The sequence below is a fragment of the Microchirus variegatus genome (assembly GCF_963457635.1).
Source record: "Microchirus variegatus genome assembly, chromosome: 2".
In the NCBI taxonomy this organism is placed as follows: domain Eukaryota; kingdom Metazoa; phylum Chordata; class Actinopteri; order Pleuronectiformes; family Soleidae; genus Microchirus; species Microchirus variegatus.
The window spans coordinates 28,744,070-28,768,427 of record NC_139803.1 but is presented as its reverse complement, the minus strand read 5'-3'; the positions used below and the strand labels follow the sequence as shown (position 1 = coordinate 28,768,427).

Sequence of the window (24,358 nt, the reverse complement as noted above, 5' to 3'; positions counted from 1 at the left end):
AATACAGTACAAGAATAATCACCATAGATAATCTGTAATCAGATTAAGACACATGGGGAATTTCAATCATTGTCACAATATGTAGTCATGTGCTCATCTTCAGCATCCTATGGTGAATGTTTTACTTCAGAATAGTCAAACAATTGTAGTTTATATGGATAAACTGCACCAGTGTGTTGCTCCTTTGAGGCCTTAGAATAAAAGGTTTATTCTTTGAGAAAACTAGAATATTCTTTGTACTATACAGTAAAAACACTTGTTCTCCTTTAGATTAGATGATATTTATCCCACATAGGGCAGATAAGTTCAAATAAACAGATATATATCTGTATATAAAGACTTGATCATGTGAAATCAATCATAAAGCCAATTAACTTAAATGTAATTATAAAGTAGGTTTGGAGGTTGAGGGCAGTCGACGATTGATTGACAGAAAATGAATCACTTTAACTTCATAAACGTATTCATTTATGAAGCAAAAAACGAAACAACTCTGTTTCAGCCTCTGGAATGTCTTCATTTGGTGTTCATCGGTATTTTATTGTGTTAATGTTTTTTGTAATATAGGATGACTTTTCTAATCAGACAAATTAAATCAATAGATCATTTGACATTGATAAAATAATAATTAGTTGCAGCACTACACGTGGTTACAATAATGATGTTACTTCAGTCATGGACGACACAGAATATTGGAGATGTTTGAGGGCTAAACAGAAAAAAAAACATGAATGAAAAGTTTAACTGATAAAAACCTACGATTAGAAATATCAGCTCCATGTTTTTCTGGCTCTCTGCATTTACATCACACTTTAAATGAAAAGATGCAGGAATGGGACAGAGAGATGAGGTAATTCAGGGAGAGAGAGAGAGAGAGAGAGAGAGAGAGAGAGATAGACATCTTTGAGTGTCTGAAGTTTCTACAAAGCCTCAAACTCATCGATCCTCTGCTTGGTGTTGCCCTGACGGATCTGACGCAGCGTCTTGTACTTGTCCCGGCCGACTCGGACGTTCTCAGCATGGAGAAGATCGTTATTGGTCTTCTTGTTGTCGTCACGGGCATCAGCCAGTTCAGAGCTCAAGGCCTGCGGAGGGAACACATTTCCGGCATTGACACACACATACAGTATATATACATATACACACACACACACATAGGGAGAGACTGTGAACTCACCATGAGCTGTCTCTGCAGGCGTTGGTTCTTCTCGGCCTCAGTGACCCTCTCCTCCTCCTCCTGGTGGTTGAGGTCGTTGATGCCCTGCGATTGCAGCTCGGCGCTGTAGGTGCTGTTCTCCTCGCTGTGCTCGTGGTCGCTCTCGCCGTCCGAGGAGGAAGAGGAGGAGGAGGAGGAGGAGGAAGCGGGAGGAGCAGGTGCGGGGGCCACGGCTGCGGGGGCCACGGCTGCGGTGGTCATGACAAAGTTTAGCTCCTCCCTCGTCTTCAGCAGGTTCTCCTCCACTTCCTTGGCCTGGGATTAAAGTTTGACAGGGACAATAAAGCACACAGAACAGCCTCACTTTAGACAATCTGATCAGCAGTGTCAATAAAGTCTGTCCACATTAAATATAGAATAATGTCTCTGTCTTCTCCACTCAAATTCAATAAACATCCAGGCAGTGACTCAAAGGGTTCATATTTCACTGAAAGAAAAACTATAAATAAATGTAAGATAACTCAGGCTTTAAATCTTGTTTGTCTGCAGCCCTAAAGATTCATGTGTTTGTTTTGGGAAAACCAACCTCCGTCTTTGGCCATAACTTCACACAAACCACATTACAGTGACTTTCAAACCATTGACCTGTGAAATCTGTGTATTTTAAATACTACATAATACGACAGTGTCACATTTGCATTTGTCTAAAAATAAACTCGAGGCAGCTGGTGAAGGAAAATGAAAGGGCCAAAAGATGGAAATGGTCAATTTGGTCAATAACGCAGTTGATCCGTGTGACGTGAAGAGAGGTCATGTGACTGCAGCTCACCTTGCTGTGCCATATCTCAGCCTCCTCCTCCTGGACTCTCTTGGCCTCCTCCAGCAGAGAGATCTTGGCGCTGTACTCAGCCAATTCTGTCGCCTGAGGAGGGATAAAAACATCCACGTGGACAGTTAAGCTCAGGAAGTGAGCCTGGTCAAATATGAATGATTCTATATTATATCTAAATGAATGGGCACGCACACACACACACACACACGCACACGCACACGCACACGCACACACATACACACACGCACACGCACACGCACACGCACACGCACACGCAAACACACACACACACACACACACATATATATGAAGAGAGAGACAGATACATAATATAAGGAAAATACATCAGTAGTCAATATCATTTAAAACAAAGGTCAGAGAGTAAAATTAGTCACCTGACTCTGAGTATAATATACTGAGATAAAGTTGGTCTTGTTTTGGGTCAAGTGTGAGAAAGAGTTTTGAATCATTTTCTCAGGAGATGATTTTAATCCCAGGAAAGCAGGGAAAAGCAGCTCTTAGTCTCGCATAATGTGTGTTTATGCTTTGCTTGTTTTGTGCGCCCTTCTTTCACTGGGGTTTTCTCACGTGAAGGATTGGAGTGCGCGGCGCTCTCTCACTCACCAGATGCTCCTGGCTCTTGAGCTGGTCCTCAGCTTGCCTGGCCAGCTCCTCCTTAGCGATAATGGCCTCCATCCTCTCAGTCTCCAGCCGGGCAGCCTCCTGCTCCACCCTCCTCCTCTCTTCTTCCAGCTTTATGGCTCGTTCCAGCTGCTCCTGAAGCTCTGCAGGACAGAGTTTTAAAACAGGCTGATGCACCTCAACTGCCTGTTCACTGCAAATATCTCATCAGCCAATCACATGACAGTAACTCATGGACATGGTCAAGACCACCCGCTGAAGTTCAAAGTGAGTGGAAGGGGATTTAAGTGACGTTATGAACATGGTATCAGGAATCTGTTAATCTGCTAATCTGCAAGGGTTTTCGCACACAGTCATCTCAAGACTTTACAGAGAAAATGTTGATTGAGTGACAGTCGGTAGGGTAATCCTAATCCTAACCCAGGTGGGATTTTAACGTGTGTGGTCCTGCCTGTCTGTATCTGTGCTTTCTCAGGATTAAAAGCTCATCGTGTCTGTAGTCGTTAATGTGGGGCAGGTTTAAGGCAGGATTTTCTCACTCCTGGTCCTGGGGACCCAGTGCCCTGCATGTTTCAGAAGTTTTTCTCACACACCTGAATGGCCAGCTGATCACAAGACATCATGCAGAGCACTGGGTCCCTGAGGACACCTCGTGTCCTGAGGACACCTCATGTCTCACCTCTCTCTGTCCTCTTGGTCGTCTCTTCATACAGGTAAAGCTTCTCCATCATCTCCCGCTTTTCAGTCTCCATCTGCTTCTTCTCCTTCTCCATGAGCTCCCTCTTCGTCTTCTCACTCTCCAGCAGATCCCTGAATGTCACACACACACGCACGCACGCACAGAAGAACATCTCAGTCACTTCCTGAGCTTCAGTCTGGCTCCCTCTCCTGTGACTCAGTGACCTTTCCTCTACCTCTCCATCTTCTTCTGCTGCCTCTCCTCTTTGGCCTGAGCCTTCATCTGCTGGACCTCGATGCTGTCGGCCTTGCGGCGGCGCATGTACAGCTCGTGGTTCCCCATGCACAGCTGGAGGATTCGTTTGTTGACTCGCAGCCGTGGAGCGTAGAATAAAAAATCCTGACCAAGGAAAAAGGAAAGGTGACATCACGAAAGAAGAAGGTTGAACATTATCATTCATTGTTCTGAGAAGAAGAAGAAGAGTCGTAGGTCTTGCTACTGAACAGTGATAAAACATGGTGAAAATTTTCATTTTAACAAGATTCAAATCTATGTATGCAGAACACATGCTGTATACAGATGAGAGATAACTTCTTAATCTTAATCTGATTTACAAATCAGATTACAAATCAGGAGCAAAATGTGATCAACAATGTGCCGCTCTTTGCCCTTGAATTCCCCTCTGGGATAAATAAAGTTTTCTGAATCAGAATCTGAATTTGAATTTGTTTGATGAGACATTTGACATGTTTCTGACATTACACACGAATCAACAATGTAAATAAGAAGTTCTGCTGTAATATTTCAGAACATTTATGCACAAACTTACTGGGGCTTTCTTGTCAATGGGTTTGATGACAAATTTCTTCTCACTGAAAGAAATGTTTCTAATTTCACTCCAGGGGAATCCGATCTTTGGAGTCAGCCTGGAGGATGGAAAACAGAGATGATCTTTACATGTTTTGAGTTGTCTGATACGGTGGCCTTGTTGTGTCATCACGTGATATACGTATATACTTTTAATGTCCATGACACAGAAATGTTAAAGTTACATAAACGAGTCAGAAAATGAGGATCAAATTCAACTCATTTAGTGTTAAAAGATCCTTTAAAAACAGAATGTATTCAGTCTTTAAAGGTTATTTTAACACAATTTACTTTCTCAAGAATCAAACAGATGGTATGTGAATGTGGGCATGGGCTAAATGTTTTATTTATTTATTTTAAGATGAAAGCTCATAGTAGAATCAAGGGAACTACACGAGGTGAACGACCTCAGATTTATTTAAAACCTGAGCGAGTGACTGGGGTCAGTGACCGAGGTTTTTGCCCTAATCTCTCTACACCCGTGTGTCACCACGTCCTAAATAAAGAAACGTACTTGTCGTCTTTCCCGTAGATGTTGAGTCCCAGGGCGTCGACTCCCAGCCACAGGTCCGTGTTTTTCTTGTTCTTGATCTCAAAGTAGTTGACGCCGTACATCTCCAGGTCCTGAGCGATCTTCAGATACTCCAGCATGGCCTCCTCCCTGTGCAGGTGAGACACAGCTCAACACAACATCCATGCATTCAAGACACTGATCTGTGATCTGCATGTCCAAAGTCTGTGGCTGTGAAGTGCAAATCACCACCAAAAATAGGAAAACACACATGGATACATAATAAAACACAAAGGCAAACTAATCACAACTGCAAATAACAAAACTACAAAAGCAGAAAACAACTGAAAAAATCACAAAAACAGAAAAGCAATAGAAAACTTGGCTGTTTCGTGATTTGCAGTTGTGCAGTTTTATATTAGTTAGAAGCAGTAAAAAAGAAGTAGAATCCAAACGTTTAAAAGCAGTCACAATAGCAGAACATGTGCATAAATAATCACGTGTGGAGATTCTGTCCGTTTACTCACTTGAGCATGGATCCGTGCTCCTTGTGCCAGCCCAGGATTCTCTCCTCCCACTCCTCCTTGGACAGCTTATGTTGTTCCAGAACTCTGAGGGAGAGACGAGCGATCAGCAGACATGGAAACAGGCGATGTGAACAACATCATCATCATCATCATCATCATCCACAGCTCAATCACACACTTTCCTCTCCACTGATGTGGAAATAGTAGCAGCGCATGTGTTAATAAGTGAGTCATGATCAGGCCAATTGGGCTGAATCTCTTCTCTAATTCTTGGAATTGGAATGGAAGGTAACAAAAAGCCAACAAAAAAAATGTGTTTGCATTGCTTTTTTTAAAAACATGATAAAAATAACAAAATAGAAAAAATAACATCAACTGCCTTTTTATGACTCTGCTGATTTTTTCTTCTTCTTCATCATCTTTTCCTCTCATTTCCTATATTACTATGGTAATAGTTTAAGTTCAAATAGTTCAAATAAATCCATCAGTCTTTAGTTTAGTTTGTTACTTCACATATAGTAACATTTGGCAAATTAAAGTGAACACAAACAAGGAGTTTCTCTCTGGCAGATGTCGTGTACACACACACACACACACACACTGTTTCACACTCACCTTTTGGGCAGCAGGCGCTCGTTGGACAGGTAACCCGAGTGGTGCACCGACTTGTTGTACTCTCCGTACTTGGCCTGGACGGCGTAGGAGGCGAGAAGCACGGCAGACTCAGGAGGAGAGTAGATGTCCTCGGTCAGAAGGTCCTCCTTCACCTGCAGGAAGAAGAGTCTCCTGGTGATGTCCTGGATCAGCTCCTCAGCCACGTCCTCTGGGTAAAACTTGGCCTTCAGTTTGAACTGCAGAGGAACCTCCTTCTTCACGTCCTGGGACATCACCTGAGGACAGCAGGGACAAAACAGGACAGCTTTGGCCTAAATTCAAACTCAAATGCCCTCGAGGGCCACTGAGCGTCCAGTCAGGACAGGACAGGGGCTGGTCAAGTGGAATACATTGGGTAAGGGGTGTGTGACATGGGATGATATTGCAATGACTGTAAATATACATAAATATTTATAAATGTGTGTATATGTATATATATATATATATTGTCATAGCATCCACACGGACCTTCTTTTCAAAGTTGAGCCATGAGGTGAGTCCTCTGGTGTCGATGAAATGGAGCCCAAAGTACCAAACTTCACGGAGTCCGATGGTCCTTGTAACCTTTGAGCAGTGGCAGAAGAACAGAGACATGACCTCACACAATGGCTCTTTATTTTGTCTTTAGTATCAGTTTCATTTATCTGAATAAATTTAAATTAAGGCAACGAAACACAACAACATGGAGATGACCGTTAAAAAGTTTTTATTGATTTCTTCCAACGCTGTCTCTGTGATGTTCTTTGATGATCTTTAATAGAAAAGTTTATCAGTGTAACGATGTTACATGAGAGCAGTGTATGAATAATTACATCATAAAGTTGAAATTCATCCAACCACACCTCCCATTACTTGGTGATTACTATAGAAATAAGATAACATGATAAGAAGATAATCACTCAGATTTGATAAGTTTTAAGTTGATAGGTTTTGAGTGACATTAAATGTGACACCTGGTCAAAGAGCTGCTTCCCTGTGGTGGCCGGGTGGAAGGAGAACTCCAGCTCTGCGTCCATGGTGGTGACGCGAACGTTGACCTGTGACACAAAAAAAAAACATTTCAAACATTTAAACTCTTTTTGTTTTCTCATTTCCAAACTGTGGGTTGCTGCCCTCTGGTGGGCCAAGAAGATAGTGCAAGTTTCTTTTTTACTCCACTCATACTTGTCGGTTCTCTGTTGTTTCTTTGGATTAGGCTAAGTTCAACTGTTAACTAATACTAAACTAACCAACTAGTATTATTATTGTGATTCATGTACATTAGTTTCTATTTGTAATTTACATTTAATTGATTTTTCATAAGTACCAGACTGGACTGTCCTGTATATCTCTTTATTATAGTTGGCTTTTTGTCATTTGCAGTTCTTTTAATGTAGTATTATGTTGTTTTGAATGCATTTTCTCTGAATAAACAATGATTATAAAAGATCCAATGTTATTTTCTGCCTGTTTATGGTCATAGTTTAAGGTTTTGGTTCAACAGCTGTGGAGCAATATTAGAATGGAACAGAATCAATTATTTACATGATAAAATCAATTCAGATATCCCCAGTATGCTTTTATTGTGTCTGAATCTAGTTTATTTTAAAACGAATGATGTTTCAATGTTCAAAAAGAGTTCCACAAATGAACATTTTTACACATTTATTTTACAAAAAAAGTGAAAATAAATGAATAAATCTTGTGTATTTTAGTGATTGCATGATGTAAAACCACTTTTTGGATGGTAAATAATAGAGAAATAGTTCAGTCATTTGTGTGTTGGATAACATTAATGTGGAGCTGTGAGGTGGATTGTCCATAAACCATAATTGCTCACTATCTCATTAGACTTTGGACTGCCCTTGCAAAGTGTCACAAGGTTGCACCGACACGGATTCAAACGGCAAAAGCCTTCCTGAAGTTGCCATTTTTATTTTGGGGACAAATATCTGACTTCTTTGCGTCTCCTAACTTCCACATGACAAAAAAAAGAAGAAAAGGCTCATTCAGCTTATTTTGGATAATGAATGAGAGAAAGAGAAAAAGTGCATGACCCCAAGCCAGATGGAGCTGTGACAGTTACACAATCATTTTATGAAGTTACACTGGAGCACGCCCCGGCTGTCATAAAGATAAACTCAGTGAAACTTGGGGCATAACATTAATGAAACCTCCTCCACAGAGTTTCTCAAAGGTTTCGAACATCAATGATCCCATGTGTGAGGTAACTTCATAAATGTTGACCTCCTCACAAAATCATTGACTATTGATATATGGATGCAGCAATCCATTACGACAAGGTCGCTCCATTCAATCCTTGTAGATTTAGGTTCAAAAGTCACATTTTTAACATATTCCAGAATAATGAAGGCAACACATGTTACCATGACTCCTACTTGTTTAACTCAGTTAAGTGAGGTTAGTTTATCATCAACACGACCTCTCCACTGTGTTTTTTTTCACCTTGGAGAGTCAAAGTAAATGCAGTGTAACAGTCTTAATGGCTTTCTTATCAGTTCACACACAGTTTGATGCTTCTGACCACTTCACTAACATTCACTGAGGGCATTTGTGTTGAAGCACAAGTTTCTTTGATCAAATGGAGGCTTGAATAAAACGTTCCAGTGACTCTGAAGTTACCAGTGATTATTTTCACAAATGCAAGAGCGAAACACACACACACAAGCAGCAAGTCAGTGGAGCTGTAGCCAGGAAGCAGCTCTTCTTCTCCCAGGAATGTGCAGCATGGGTCAAACTCTACCTCTGGTTAATGAGTAAATACGGATATTTGCCACTTGGAAAGCACTCACAAAGAGAAGAAGAGTTTGTTCCACAAGAGATTAAACGGTGCACACAAGAGAGAAACCCTTTAAACGCGTCACATTTGTCTTTTATCTCACACCTGGAGAAGAGACATTTCAGTGTCACATGATGTTGTCCATAAGAGTGTGGACAGCTTACCGTCTTAGGCATGTTGGCTGTGGTCGGTGGACGAGCTCCAGCAGAAGAAAGTGATTCCCAGGCTGACCGAGGCTGCAGTGGCCGACTTGCTGCTGCTGCTGATGTGCTCTCGCAGGAACACACTCAAGGGCAGGGCTTGTGTGTCCTTTGAACTCACAAACACAGTAACGTGGGAGGTTTCCACTTGGATACTATCACACACACACACACACACACACACACACACACACACACACACACACACAGGAATGACAGCGTTGGCTCCAGTGGGACCACCACCCGAGCCCCAGAAAGATGCTCCACCCAAAGACAATCACCTGTCTCAGCACCTGCCGTGACCTTTGATCGAAGCACATAAGGTTATAGAGTGCTGGACGCACTATTTATGCTTGGCTGTTAAGAGACGACATTAGTGAGTCACACTGTGCTCAGCCTGGCGCTGAGTGCACGGCCATCGCTCAGAACCAAGAACCACTTTCTCTCAGCCAATATTTCACCAACCATACACACACATACATATACATACATAAATATATATATATATATATATATATATATATATATATATATACATACATATGTATATACATATACACATATACACGTTTGTATGTATGTATACATATATACACGCACATACACGCACATACAAGCATATATATGAGCAAAAAGTACGAAAAACAACCTCACTTTCAAATCGGATTGAATTTTAATTTTTTTTAAATACGTCACAGTGACCGATAAACACCAGCCCAGGATGTCCATATAAGGAGTTGTGTATTATACCCGTGGCAATTTACCGAGAGGATTCAAAACAAAGACACAAAACACCTTTAAATGCTAAAATCAAATGTTGCTTTGTTGTATTTGATGGTCTGAACTCAGAGGTGAACAGAGCGAACCTTGACATCGTCTTAACTCTCGTTTTATTGACCCTTTATTTAACCAAACAGAACCCACTGAGAGATAAATGTCTTTTTCAAGGGGCATGTGGTCGTCGAGAGGTCAAGAGGTCAGCAGCACACTTTATAGTAAATATTATAGATATATTACAAACAATAATAATAATGTACGATGTGTAAAGTCTGCTGTTTACTGGTCTAATACAGTGATATTTTTTTTTACAGTGTAGAAAGTCCTAAAGAGATCAACTCTGAAGACATTTGACATTTACAGACTTTAATGATAAATGTAGAAAAATAAAAAGCAGGCTGAAAACAAATGATCCAGATCCTAATCTTTGACGTCTCATCACTAAACCTCAGTGAAATAACAAATCAATAATAAACCATCATTAATGTCATTTAACAAACAATTTCCTAACATTTTATAAACTATGATTATTATCAGTATAAAAAATGACATCAATTTCAAAGAAATGTAAAGTTATTGAAATCAGGTCAGTGAGTAAACATGCCTTCAAATATATATTTGATAATATTTATCATACTTTGTTGTATGCGTTTGTATTCCTGATATATTATTTTACATTGCATTGATATTGCTAATATCATTTCATATAATCAAATGATAATTATTATTATTGTTAATTAAACATCTATTTTGTTTGTATTAGTCATTATTATTTATTTCACTAGATTGAATTTAATTGACCTTTAATTTTTATTTCTGAATCTTCTCTCATCTTACCGTGTGTTAAGTTAAACTCATTTGAGTTAAAATCACTTGTAAAACACATTGAGTTGCAATTGATTTGTTTGGAAAGTTTTAGATAAATGAAATGATCGATTAATGATTATCGTGGTTCAATAACATTTACAATCTGCCTTATATTTTATAATCTGTGTTTAATCTGTGAAAACTGAATTGCATTTTAAAATCTACAGCACTGGGATGGCATTTCTTAAGAATTATGTACATTAAAGCAATGTTTCCCAAACTTTCTAAATGATTGTAGCAACTACTTCACAGCCATATCTGTAAAACTGAGGTCTCAAACTCGTGGCAGGTGGTCCAGATGTGGCCCTCTAATCAATTTAATGCGGCCCACCATGTAATATTACATTCTCAAATTATGTTTTTGTCAATTCCATACAAAAAAACACACAGGCTTTTATTTTGGAGCATCACCTGCTTCTGTTGAACAGTTTTCCCCCTCCTGACCAAACAAGACACTGATTGGCTCCTGGGTCACATGACTTTGAGACCCCTGCTGTAAAAACTACAATCATTGCATGATTACATTAAATTACGCATGTTATTTAAAACATAAACACATAAATCCTGACTAAAAGTTTGGGAACATTTAACATTTTAAACGTCTGCGACCAATTTGTGGGCCCCGTTCGTTTTTGAGACTCACTGCATAAAAGCTAAATACCTTCAAGTGAACCTTCAGTTCAAGTAAATAATGAATAGAAATGGAGACTCTGGTCAAGTAAAAACAAAAGGGTATAATATATAAGATTAAAACTCATCTCTGATCTGAAAATGAGGCTGGTCCTCAGGTTTGAAGTCTTTGTTGGGACTTCCGTCGTTGTTGAGGATGCGCGATGCTGTGTAGCCCACGATGGGATATTTAGCTTTATATGTGCCTTCAAATATACTGTCCAGAGATTTCAGCTCCTCTTCAGTGAGGCTCGTCTGTGGAAGCAAACAGGAAAACATGTTTTTCTCTAATGACATTGTTTACATAGGTTTTATTCAGTTTTATTTAGGATGTATTCATTCATTGTGTTTCTTTGTTTTGTTTTTGCATTAATCATTTCCTCCTTTACAAAAAAAAACTCTCTCAGGTGTCATATGTCACTGGTCCATAAAAACAAGTAAACAACAAAGCCTGTAATCCAGACAACTGGGTGGGTGAGGTGGTGTCAGGACGAATGAATGAGGAAAAAAAACTCACAGTATCTGATGTCAGGTCTGCAGAGTCCAGGGACATTTTAGCCACAGCACGGGTGCAGTCTTTACCAGCGAGGGCGTTGTACGGAGCATCTTTACCATAAAACTCTGCGGTGAGCGGAGAGAAACACAGTTCCAAAGATACCCAATACCCAATAATTACACAAACTAATACAAAACATTTTCTCTTTCTTAAAGAAGATATAACAATGATTATTATTGTAAATATAGTGAGGTATGCACTAACCCTTACCCAGGTAAATAGGTAAACAAGAAGATGGGTTGGTAGGTAAGTGCTAAGTAAGTAGGTAAGTATTAGTGATGATCTATCCTACCTACTTGTAGGCAGATATGTATTCAATCCAATTATATTTTGTGTATTGTGAACGCTTTACGATTCACCTGATTTTTAATGTATCAAAACAACTTTGAGGATGAAACGTTATGGAATATGAAATATAACGCTTACGTAAATACTTTTTAAATTGTTATTATTCTCAGGGATAACATCTCACGAAGATAACATGAGTGAATAGAGTTTACATTGACTTCAGGTTGAAATGTTTTTACCTTTTCCTGAGCTGACGTCAAACACCACTCCTTTCAGCGCCATATAAACAGGCTGCTCCTCCTAAAACAGGTGGAGAACCCACAGAAGAGTCCGTTAGCTTAGCACACACACACACACACATGGTAATGTTATCGTTGACCACCTCGCTGCCGTCGTATCTGCTCAGCTCCTCCTCCGTAAACAAACGCACAGGTTTCGTCGCTGTCTTGTACTTTACTTTAAACTCTTGCGCTAAAGTTGCACAAATGAAAAAGGAGAGGACAGACATTTGCGCTGTTGCCATGACAGAAAGTTTGTTTGGAGACGTCAATGCGGAAACTCTTCTTCTGTTTCTTCTTGGCAGTGGGCGTGGCTGCTCCGCCTCCTAGCTGCTGCTGCTACTTCCGCAACTCCAGTTGGTAAACAACGTTTCGACACCTTTTTATCAACCTTTTCCAGTTAAAAGAAATACTCGAACGCTTGTTGTCACATGTATTGTCACTTTTCGTTCATTGTCAATCCCGTGTAATATCCGTATTTTTGTTAGTTTTCCCTTTTTCAAGCGCTGGGTGAGCAGCTCCATAGGAATGAAAAGAGCCAAAGGGGCGGAACTCTATCCATATTTTAAAATACAGCCATCATTCCGGGACCTCAACACAGTAGAACTTTAGTGAACCCGGGACCTGAACACATAGGAACTTTTAGTGAACCCGGGACCTGAACACAGTGGATTTTTAGTGAACCCGGGATCTGAACACAGTGGATTTTAAGTGAACCCGGGACCTGAACACAGTGGATTTTTAGTGAACATGCACAGTTCGTTTATTCAGACTCGTCGTCGTTAAAGAGAAAAGGCTGTTGTTGAGAGGAATGCAGAGGAAAAACAACTCCCGGTCATACCAAGAGGTAGGAAGAAGTGTGTGTGTGCTTGTCCTCGTATTTTTCAGCTCGTTAGGTCCTTTTCTGGCATAAACAATGACCTTGTCAGGGCCACTAGTCCTCATGGAGACCAAAACCTGGTCATAATGACACAGAACCTCATTTTCTGAGGGCTAACGTTGAACTGAACTGAATTGAATTGAATTGTGGTGGAATTATGATCAACCCTTTGATTATGTTGTTCAGATGAATGGAAGTCACGCAATGTGTGTGTGTGTGTGTGTGTGTGTGTGTAGACTGACATCATGTGACTGCAGTATGAAGCAGCTTCCTGTGAAGTGAAATGAGCTGACTCCAGAGTTTTTACAGCACCAATAAAGCATTTTTAAAGTGGCTGCTTTAGGCAAAAGTGGTCCTGCAAATAAATACACATTGACAGAGCAGTATCATGGAAAAGCACCAGAAGGCTCCTCCGGTCAGGACTGACAGAATCATCTTGGTTTTTGTTAAGGAAAACAGAATAACAAATTGAACTTCTAGGTCTCAGTTACAACTGTGTTTTATTTTTCTTCACCTCACAGTTCAGCGATGATGACGATAATGAAGGGAACACAGACCCTCCGGACTCTGATGACGCCATGGAGGATCTCGAGCAAGACGAGCCCAACAGCAGCATCTCACAAGGTGAAAAACTGTGTGCGATCTCAAAAGTCAAAATGTGTTTATTAGCACCTAATAAGGCATATAACGACATTTCCCAGGTATTACATAAAGGAATAATAGTAAGGTAATACAATGACATAATATTAAAAACCCTAAAAGAATCATGTGACCATTCTTTGGTCGGTTGTGTGATTATATCCAGAGGATGATATCATGGAGATGGAGAGCAGTCCATCCATGAGATTCAGTAAAACCTGCCTGAAGAACGTCTTCACGGTGGTGCTCATCACCATCTACCTGCTGCTGACGGCGGTGGCTGGGTTCCTGGTTTATCAGACCATCTCTGACTTTCTGTACAAGCTCAACAACCCTGTCATGTCTGTCACCTACAAAGAGGTGGACTCCTTTCCTCCGCCGGGTTCGTATTAATGTTTTGTATAATATTTTGTTATTCTGTTAAGGTGTCAATTCATTATTATGGCCCATAATAATAATATTACTAATTATTTGTTCTATTCACTGACTTCTCACCAGTCGATCTGGTGTCCTTTATTTGTGCCTTGATATTATTCCTTGAGTTCGTTATTATTGTTATGTTGTGTGTTTTGTGCAGGTATCGCTCTGTATCTTGGAGGAGCTCAGCTGCTGAGCTGCAGACAGCACTTCCATGGCAACATCCCACCTTTAGTGGACCCAGGAAAACCACAGGAAGGAGACTGTGAGGTCATGGAAGTGACTTACTTTGGACCTTTTTCAAATCAAACAGAGGTCAGTCATAAACATCTTGAACTGGTTTCACAGGTTTCTGCACAGTCTGCTTGTATTTACTATTTCCTTTTATACAGTTATAGCACAGCTCTGCTTGGCTCAACTGGTTTGGGAAAGAACTGGACCTGATGCTTGTTTTAGTCCCTGCTCTGGCGAGGCTCAAAAAAGCCGATACTAAAATGTGACTTCAGCAGACTGCCGGTCACCGATTGGTCAGAGAGTGTCGTCACTGTAAACACTGAAAACAACTGCTTTGACCGTCACTAGTTTGTGTTTGTGTCGCTTTTATGACAACGCCACGACAGTTTCATTTCTGAGTTTCCATGGTTAATCGAGTCGTGCTAGAACTGTATAAAGGAAAAAGCCCTTTTGACTTCTCTGTTGTGGTGAGATTGACCTGTGTCCATCTGTCTGTCTGCTCTTTAACAGAAAAGAGCTCTGGTGGTGCGCGGTCCGTCTGACGTCAGAAACAATGAGTTGATCTTCATGCAGTTCAGTCACAACGAAACAGAGGAGGACTTCAGTGCCATCACTTACATGCTTTTTGCCAATTTTAGTGAGCTGACTGCGAGGTATTTAATCCAGTGATGTCTGACGTAGGTCACAGAGTATTTGTAGACACCTGGCGATGAAGAATCTGACGATCACTGTTGTCGTCCTAATGAAACAAAAGCTTGATTTGCGAAAACTATTTGACCCAGTTTCATACTAGCCACGTTTATAGATATAGACATGTACATAAAATATGGCACACATGGTTTAATACTTACTATGAGCGTTCCTGTGTTGTCCGACTCTGCAGTGCGAATCAATCCGACTTCATGAGGAACTGTGAGAGGAATTACTCCAAGTGGACGATCTCTGGAGGATTCAGGACCTGGGTCAAGATGTCTTTCGTGAGGACATCGGGAAGAAGGGAGGAAGCTGTTGAGTTTCGGCAAGAGGTATTTACATCCAACCAAGGTACACATGATGACATTCAGAATCAAAATCATAGACGGTGTAAAGTTTAGGGGTGAGTCAGTAACAGAATGGCCACCAGGGGGCAATACTGCTGGTTGCAGAAAAAAGAACTACATATTTTGAATGGAAGTAAACATAAGCGTCTATTGTGTTATTCTCTGAGTGACTTGTTATAGTTTACTTTCAAGTTCACTTTTTCTTTCTTTTTTTAAGGGCAATGACGTCCTTTGCGTAAGCATGGACGTCATGTTTTAATATTCTATTTCCTTCTGGATTTTGTGCTATTTGTGTACACAAAACTACCTCTCAGAAACATAAATTATGTTTATCTTCCTGAGGACCTAGGGGTCAGTGTGAGGTCGATTTTGTCATCTAATTTGGAGGAAAATAAAGTCTGAGATATGAGTGGACAGCATGTGATTGACCACTTATGCTGTCCAATAGGAGCCTGTGAAATGTCAAAAATTGACTACATCCACTTTTTTATATGTGGCTTATGATTAAAATAGATATTAGAGGAATTAACATCAGTATATGTGTTGAATCTTTTAGTCCATGGTGGTGAAATTCAATGATAAAAGACCTGAACCAGAGCAAAGCAATCAGCTTTTCTTTGCTGTCTTTGAATGGCGGGATCCATTTTTGCAAGAAATAAAAGTGGTGAGTTTCTTTCTCCTCATCAGACTTTAACTGTGTGTAACTGAGGGTCAGGCTGTGAACACAACGCTGCTTATGTCCCACACAGATTGTGACGGCAAACCCTTGGAACTCCATAGCTATTCTCTGTGGGGTCTTCATGGCTGTCTTCAAGGCTGCTAATTTTGCTAAACTCAGTGTTCGGTGGATAATCAGGATGCGCAAGAGGCATCTGAAGAATAAAGAACGGGAACTGAATGAAATCAACTGAAAGAGCGATGAAACAATCTGTCAGATTATCTAAGGTATTGAACTTCTCCTCAGTGCTGTCTTTAGGTCAGGACTTTCACCTGTTTCCATTTCATATCATTGATAATTGGATAGTATTAAAGTAAACCAGAGGGTGATACGTTTTAACTGAACATAACTGCTGAATAATTCATTTCCAAACAACGTCCCAAAACATATTTTTTTATTTTTTTGAATTGAGATGCATTTTTGTACGCACATAAAATGTAGTTTGTGAGTCGGATGTCTGCAATTGAGAAAATGTGAACTTTGGTCAAATTGTTGCTGGATTTTGTAATTGTTTAAAGGGAATATTTTGTCTCGAAATTGTATGTCCTACTTTATTTCAAAACACTGTCCTTTTTGTGTCACATAAGCTACATGTCCTAACAGGATATATTCATCTTTATAATTGTAAACTAAAGAAAACACTTTCTGTCATATTTGTAGCTGCATTTGTTGCTTTTAAATGTTACTTGAATTATGAGTGTTTTTCTATCTCTAACACTGTTTTAGGACATTTTGAAAATAAAAAATATTTTCCTTCCGTCTGACTTTTACAGTTTTTTTTAACCTTAACGTCTTAAAATGTTATTGTTATAGCTTTGCCTCCCTTAATATAAATATCAGCAGTTTCTTTTTTATTTAACAGCTTTGAATCATATCTTCCTCTACACGCAAGTGTCACATTTGTCCACCAGGGGGCATGTGAACCGATGCAGTACCCATGAGGCTTTGCGACAAAATTCAAGGGACGAAACAATGGCAAGACACTGAAATCAATTTCCTACTTGTTCCCAATGGGTGTCTCATTGGGGCTATGAATATAGTGCTAAAATCACTGAAATGACTGATTACTGAAATTATACTTTTATGAATTTTCATAAATATAATCAGGGTTTCACAAATCAGAGACTGTGTTTTTTATAAATCTTTGGTGTCTGTAGGATAATCTAGTCCAGATTTGAGAAGTCTAGGTACAGTGGTTTTGGATCAGGACCTGGTCCAAAGTGGTCCAAAACTGTGAAATGCCCCTTTATTTTATTTTCAGATATTTCTTTGCATACAAGTTTTTCACCTGTTTCTGACTTTTTCTTGTAACCTTCTGGTTGCTCTATATCGAGCTCACAATCAATTGGCGCATGCAAATAGGCCGTTTTAATGTCTATTTGATGTAGAATTAGATCTTCCTGTGCTGCCTTTTGCATTATTACTCGCACACTTGTCATATTTGCTGCGGGTGAAAACATCTCCTCGAATCTCACTTTGTATTTATCTGATCTATCTATGTCTCTCTTCAGTGTGTAGACCTATCTGCCCCCCACTGCTCGTCTGCCTGGTGGCAATAAGGTGAGGCTGAAAGCCTCATTTTCTCATGGCATGTTTCCACTGCCTTGACTTTGTTGAAGTTATAGCATCCTGGAAATCTTGAGGAATATCACATACTGCTCTATAACAAGAGTCCATGCATGTTTGTAGTTTGTCCACCATATTCTCATTCTCAGACTCCTGTAACTGTAAGTAAGCTGGTTTCTTTCTGATTCGCTGTGAATTCCTTCTGTTTACAGTGTCAGTTAACACCAACAGACTGTGTGCTCTCAGTCTGTTCAGGTGAAGTCCCAGAATCACCCCTCTGCATTTCCTGACTTGGTGCATTTTGTATTTCATCATCAACTAGAAAAGCACTCGGAGAGCGCAGACCTCTGCCAAGGCAGCTCAGTGCCCACAAAATACACCCTGCCAGCGCCTGGGTCACACAGCGAGTGTTGTAACCAGTGATGGCGTCCACAGATCACACCCAGAATGTAATCACTTGTTTGGTACCATTGTGGAGGTCAATAACATCCAGCTACGGGGAGATGTTGTACCATTTATCTTGGATTAAACAACAGTCTGTCTAACAAAATAATGGGAGTAAGGGCACCATCAAAATTACACTTAAAAAGTATTGAAATTTTGATTTGAGAATCGATTTTAGAGCTTAAAGATCAGGTATTGGAGGTACAGATATCTCAGTATTGATCCGCACACGCAGCAAGTAGATACTTCTCTAGGTGAAAGTTTGGGATTGAGGAGAAGTTTATCCCCTTGATAATTTTGTTGGAAATTTGCCAAGATTTTTCAAAATCCCGGGTAGATTACAAAAGTTCCTGCAGTGGAAAGGGGGCTAATATGTGAGGATAAAGGTCAAACCAGTGATGTCATAATTGTGACAGAGTGAACAGATCCTGAGCTTAACGATGAGTTTATTTCAAGTTTGAGTTTAAAGGACTCATGTTATACCCTATTTCTACAATTTATGATATAGACGGGGTACACCCCTGGACAGTTCACCAGTCCATTGCCACACATAGAGACAAACAACCTTTCAACCATTAATTCTCACAACTACTGTCAATGTAGAGTGTCCAATTTATCTAATCCCCATGTTTATTTGACTGTGGGATGAAGCTGGAGAACAAGGAGAAAAGCCCCACACACACACATGGGGAGAACATGCAAACCCTATGCAGAAAGACTACTTTTCAATCCATTCATACAAATTCAAATGCTTCAAGCAACTCAGCATTGGCTTCAGCTTAGGCATTAGACAGCAAGTGTGCAGTGGTACTGCACTGAAAACACTGCGAGTATCACAGACTTGTCAACCATATTACATGTCCAAGCAGGTACTGGGCAGGACAGGAAAAAAAGAAATAAGTATAATTTTTTATCCTGAATTTCTGCCTAATGCAAATAATGCCACCCAAATTTTACACACTGGACCTTTAAGTTTATGTTAATTTTTTTTTTTTATCAAGTTCCTGTAATCTCACCTACTTTCTTATGTCAACATGTTCAAAAACTTTATTTCAACACACAGGGCGTCTCGCTCGAGACGTGTGTCATCACGGCCTCTGATTGGCTGAGAAAAACCCACCCCGTGGGGAAGGGTCTGGTATGCATGCGCGGTACGGGGCGACACTGAGAAACATGTTCGTAAAGTAAGGTCTGCTTTCTAAGTTCAAATTCACACACTGAATTTGTCTTTCGAAAAGTAGGAGTTTACTTTTACTCTTTAAACACACACAGACAGACAGACTGACCGTCACCGTTGTTGAACACAGAGACCTCCAGGAGGGAGGGAGAGACAGAGCAGCGCACCAGCCGGGCTGAGGAGCACGAACGTCGGCATGAGGATTGAGTTCGCCCCGCTAAATCTTCCCGTGCGGAGGAGACTGCAGACTGCGGCTGTGCTGCAGTGGGTGTTCTCCTTCCTCGCTTTAGGTAACACTCGCTGTGGCTCTTCTCCTTCTACTGGTGATATTCTACGAAAGTGGCTCAAAGTTTAATGTTGGCTTACTTATAATTTAGGGGGAAAAATCAACAGATGCCAACTGTTGATCATGGACGACGCTGAAGTTAAAGGGAAATTAACGTTGTGCAGTGCGACTGTTTTTGCACTGATTGTCTGTTTTCGGTGACACTTCTCGATGTAAAAACATTTTTGACATTTTAGGTAAGACATTTACTTTATCTGACACCCACTATTGTGTTTTTGAAGCTTTTATTTTGTTTGTGAAAATGCTAAAAGGGAGATTTTTTTTATACCTAGACCTCATTTAGACCAGGTCCTGGTCAAAAACCACTATACCTCGCCTTCTCAAATCTGGCTTAGATGATCCTACTGACCCTGAAGATTCATAAAAACACAGTCTCTGATTTGTGAAACCTTTATTATATATTATAGACCACACTAGACTGGGTCCAGATCAAAAACCACTATGCCTAAACCTCTCAAATCTGGACTGGATTAATCTACTGACCCTGGAGATTCATAAACATTCAGATTCACAGTCAATCTGGCATGGTCCACGTTTGCCACAGCTTCTGTCAACTATCTTTGAAATTATGTTTTAAAAGTAGAGCTGGTTTTCTCTGCAGTTTCAGCAGTGCATAACCAGAATATGTGATTTTAAACTAATAGCAGCAGTCACTGCATGAAAATAGACATTTTCTTCAAATGTGATAGATCAGGTTAATTGCTCTGCATGCATACTGGCAGTCAGTGTGTCACTGACCACTTCCGTGTAGGTTATTTCACAATGAATTAGTTCCTCGGCCTAAATGTCCTTAAAGTAATGTATTAGCAACTGCATTAATACATTCTAACTCATCCTGTGAACAAATAATCACTATAGTTTATATGATACTTATACATTATGAATGATGCTGGGTCTCCAGCCACCAAAAGGCAGTTTCAAAGACATTACAGTGGGATTGCTTCTAATGCCTAAGCTGAAGCCATGCTGAGTTGCTTTAAATGGTGTGAATTTTGTCCAGGAGTGCAAGAGGCAGTTGATATTGTGGTTTATGGAGAAGCTGGGTGGTTCTTCTCTCACTCCGAGAGGCTATGAGCTCTAGCTGTCATTCTGGTCGAAAATCACGCATAATATAAAAATGAAATTTGTGAGATGTTGCTGAGTTACTAGTATAACTACCAGTATAACTACCTTGTTTCTTGTTGCTGTACTCTGGCTGTGCCTCACCAAGTTTTAAAGCTCCTACCCAGCTGTTTATCTTTCATTACAAACTACAAGTGAAAATGATCATTAGCATTATCATCAACCCCTTTGGTTCATTGCTTAATTATACATCTGACTAATCCTGCGAAAGTGTACTTATAAGAATTGATGCTGGATTGAAGGCAAAAACCTGGTCACAAATAATGATTTGATTGAGACTTATATTCTGTTAGCTCACATCGCATTGCAATTTCATTAAGAATATATATATATATATAAACAATTACAATTTATATTTGTGAAAGCATTCTTACTTGCCTCCATTTTCACACCTGTCACACTCGTTCACACTGTCCGTCTCTGCACACACCCCTCTCTGTTGCTCTGTCAGCTCAGTGCTGTCTGGCTGCGTTCATCCTCCTTATGCTCTCTGATTGGTGGATGTTGGCTCCGCTCTACGCTGGCTGGCTGTGGTTGGACTGGGACACGCCCTCATCTGGGGGTCGGAGGTCACAGTGGGTCAGGACCTGGATTGTCTGGGACTACTTCAGGGACTACTTCCCTATAACGGTGAGACATTAGTTATCTGCTCAGTCAGTGCAGTCAGACTATTGATTATTAAGTTGTGTCTCCAGCTTGTTCTGATGAATACGTTCAGTCTGACTCTTGCTTTTCCATTTGTGTCTCCAGCTTGTTAAAACTGTTGATCTCGATCCAAAGAAAAACTACATCTTTGGATTTCACCCACATGGTGAGAAACTGTCTGCACACCTGCCTGTTTTTTTGTCTCTTTATACTGATCTGGCAGATATTATCCTTCATCTGTCTATATTAATGCTCAGAAGTCTGGTCATTATTATGTGGTGATTTAATTAAACAGGTTGATTATGCGTTGACAATAAAATTCAGCATCGACCAATTTTAGTAATTAGACATTGCCTAATCGTGCAGCCCTCTCTGCCTCTCATATGTCCATTTGTCAGGTGTCCTGGTTGCCGGAGCATTTGCAAACTTCTGTACAGAGTCCACGGGTTTCTCCTGTCTATTTCCTGGACTCAGGTCTCACCTGCTGATGCTGCCATTCTGGTTCAGAGTGCCACTGTTCAGAGATTACATCATGTGTGGAGGTGACATCTGCCTGTCTCTGACTTCTCTGTGCACCTTTTGAGTCTTTCTCTCAACTGTCTGTCTCTCTCTCACTCTCTCTCAACTGTCTCTCAGGTCTGGTGTCCAGCTCTAAGTCCAGCTTGTCATACCTGGTCAGTCGTCCTGAGGGAGGTCAGGTTGCTGTCATCGCAGTAGGCGGAGCTACAGAGGCTCTGGACGCTCGGCCAGGAGCTTTAAGGCTGCAGGTCTAGTTTGTCTTCATGTTTGTGTCTGTCCATTTAAAACAACCTCAGAGATTAGTTTGAGACTAGTTTACACTACAATATTTATGAAGTCAAATAATCCACCCACCAAAACATTCCCAATCGTCTTTTGATCAGCCCATTCTCATTTCCAGCATCCTGGAAATTTCTTCCAAGTAAGTAATGACTAACGCCACCAATGACTAAAGCCACCCTAGCCAGTCAGAGATTTGGACAGGGTGATAGTGGCTGAAACCTGAACAGTATTAGTGATTCGTAAGAAAGAAGAGAGGACAAAGACAAATAAAAGGATTTCAAAGTTAAACAGTCAAACAAAAACAGACATGAAACCAAGCCACTTCTAATGTGTGTTGTATATTTACTGAACATACAAACATTGGGTTATTTCGAGAGGAGAGCGACAATGGTAAAAAGAAGTATTAATGTATGTATTGACTTTTTTTTTTTTTTTTACAGATAAAAAATCGTAAGGGATTCATCAAACTGGCTCTCAAACATGGGTGGGTAGAGCCAGGAGCAGGGCTTTTAAACACCATAATAATCACATAATAACCATGTGTGTATGTGTGTAGAGCTCAGCTGGTTCCGGTCTTTTCATTTGGAGAAAATGAGTTGTTCGATCAGATGGACAATCCAGCAGGCTCGTCTCTAAGGACACTGCAGGTCAGCTTTTGTGTGTGTGTGTGTGTGTGTGTGAACTCTGACTGTGTGACTCACTATTATGGGATGTCAGCATGTAGTCCTGTTTCCACAGAACCGGCTTCAGAGTGTCATGGGAGTAGCTATGCCTCTCTTTCATGCCAGAGGAGTTTTCCAGTACAGCTTCGGCTTGATTCCCTACAGGAAGTCAATACACACTGTTGGTATGTTCACAACACTAAATGCTAATATAATAATATTCAACACTAATCTAATTCTATTGTATTCTATTTGTAGTCAGAACTTGGAATTTTCATGGTGAAGGAACGCCCTCTGAACAAAAATTTCGAAACCACCATGCACATATTGTGTCATTTACCATTAATAGTGCTTCTATTGTACTTGTTTCACAGTAAATTGGTTGTACTCATAGTACTCTTATTCATTCAGTCATCGTCTACAGCTTTATCCTCCACATAAGGGTCGTGAGGCTTATTATTATTTTTATGTTATTTTTAGTGTTAGTCATTCCACAACTGTCATAATACATGATTGGTAACAGAAGGTAGTCACACTATGCACATGCACAGACCAGGAAACAACAGTTATTTACAATATAGATAGATAACACTGCCTTATACTGTATGGCACCTGGGACATTTTTTTGTTACCGCTGTTCCTTTCTCTCTTTTCAGTGGGAAAGCCAATCTCAGTCACCCAGACTCCCAGTCCCAGCAGTGAGGATATCGAGTGTCTTCACGCGAGTTACCTTCAGAGTTTGACTGACCTGTTCGAGCACCACAAACACGCTTATGGCCTGAGTGATGACCAGCACCTGACCTTCATATGACGGGTTTCACTTGGACAATTCTTTACATGACCAGTTTATAAACACCTGATGGTCAGGTGACCATTATCTCTGTAGACTGTCTGCTCCTTTACAGGATGAGCACCATGATAATACTGCTAGCAATGCACATTGATATAAATAGACAATGCTATAAGTAAGAAAGGAAAAAAAGTGTCAACCGTGCACATTGATATCGACTGAAAATGCTAATGCTTTCATGAGAGCCATTGATTTGAATGGAAAATGTTAATAATCAGTACCTAATTGTGGACATTTCAACATGCTTGCAACATTCAGTGATATTAAAGGAGACGCTACCTGCAGCATTAACATTAGCAGAGGTGTGTGTTCAAAGTGATGTCTCTTTCTGTAATGCACTGCTGATTCGTGTTGCATTGATTACAGATGATTGATAGACTATTCAGAGATCTGCTCTGACAACAGGGAGACAATAAATGAGAGGAGAGGAAACAGTCTGGTACATGAATGTGATGTCAAACAATCTGATGTTGGCGGATTCACCAATTCGACGTGCATTTTTCAATAACGGCATGTATAAGCTCATATCTATGAA

At 40.3% G+C, this 24,358-nt stretch overlaps 4 protein-coding genes across 4 annotated transcripts; 2 read left to right on the top strand and 2 right to left on the bottom strand.

The window, feature by feature from the left end:
• Positions 1-792: 792 nt before the first annotated feature.
• Positions 793-9,167, bottom strand: ezra (ezrin a; the record flags this gene model as incomplete). Its single annotated transcript, XM_083906181.1, has 14 exons — positions 793-1,085; positions 1,178-1,471; positions 1,986-2,078; positions 2,613-2,773; positions 3,310-3,440; positions 3,545-3,708; positions 4,139-4,235; positions 4,691-4,837; positions 5,215-5,298; positions 5,830-6,104; positions 6,337-6,432; positions 6,822-6,905; positions 8,812-8,919; positions 9,129-9,167. The coding sequence occupies 14 exons, from the start codon at positions 9,165-9,167 to the stop codon at positions 921-923; spliced, it is 1,938 nt and encodes a 645-aa protein (XP_083762307.1). The 3' UTR covers positions 793-920.
• A 2,071-nt stretch (positions 9,168-11,238) lies between these two features.
• On the bottom strand, positions 11,239-12,527 carry nenf (neudesin neurotrophic factor; the record flags this gene model as incomplete). Its single annotated transcript, XM_083910144.1, has 4 exons — positions 11,239-11,415; positions 11,678-11,781; positions 12,244-12,304; positions 12,387-12,527. 4 exons carry the CDS (start codon positions 12,525-12,527, stop codon positions 11,239-11,241), a joined length of 483 nt encoding a protein of 160 aa, XP_083766270.1.
• Positions 12,528-12,668: 141 nt separating this feature from the next.
• pacc1 (proton activated chloride channel 1) lies at positions 12,669-16,781 on the top strand. The gene is made up of 8 exons (XM_083902549.1): positions 12,669-13,129; positions 13,684-13,786; positions 13,968-14,183; positions 14,379-14,533; positions 14,963-15,105; positions 15,336-15,477; positions 16,049-16,156; positions 16,242-16,781. Exons 1-8 carry the CDS (start codon positions 13,094-13,096, stop codon positions 16,401-16,403), a joined length of 1,065 nt encoding a protein of 354 aa, XP_083758675.1. The 5' UTR covers positions 12,669-13,093; the 3' UTR covers positions 16,404-16,781.
• A 2,662-nt stretch (positions 16,782-19,443) lies between these two features.
• On the top strand, positions 19,444-24,341 carry mogat3a (monoacylglycerol O-acyltransferase 3a). Its single transcript, XM_083910695.1, has 9 exons — positions 19,444-19,687; positions 21,317-21,495; positions 21,616-21,676; positions 21,909-22,052; positions 22,147-22,277; positions 22,752-22,795; positions 22,868-22,958; positions 23,050-23,158; positions 23,630-24,341. Exons 1-9 carry the CDS (start codon positions 19,594-19,596, stop codon positions 23,782-23,784), a joined length of 1,008 nt encoding a protein of 335 aa, XP_083766821.1. The 5' UTR covers positions 19,444-19,593; the 3' UTR covers positions 23,785-24,341.
• Positions 24,342-24,358: the final 17 nt, after the last annotated feature.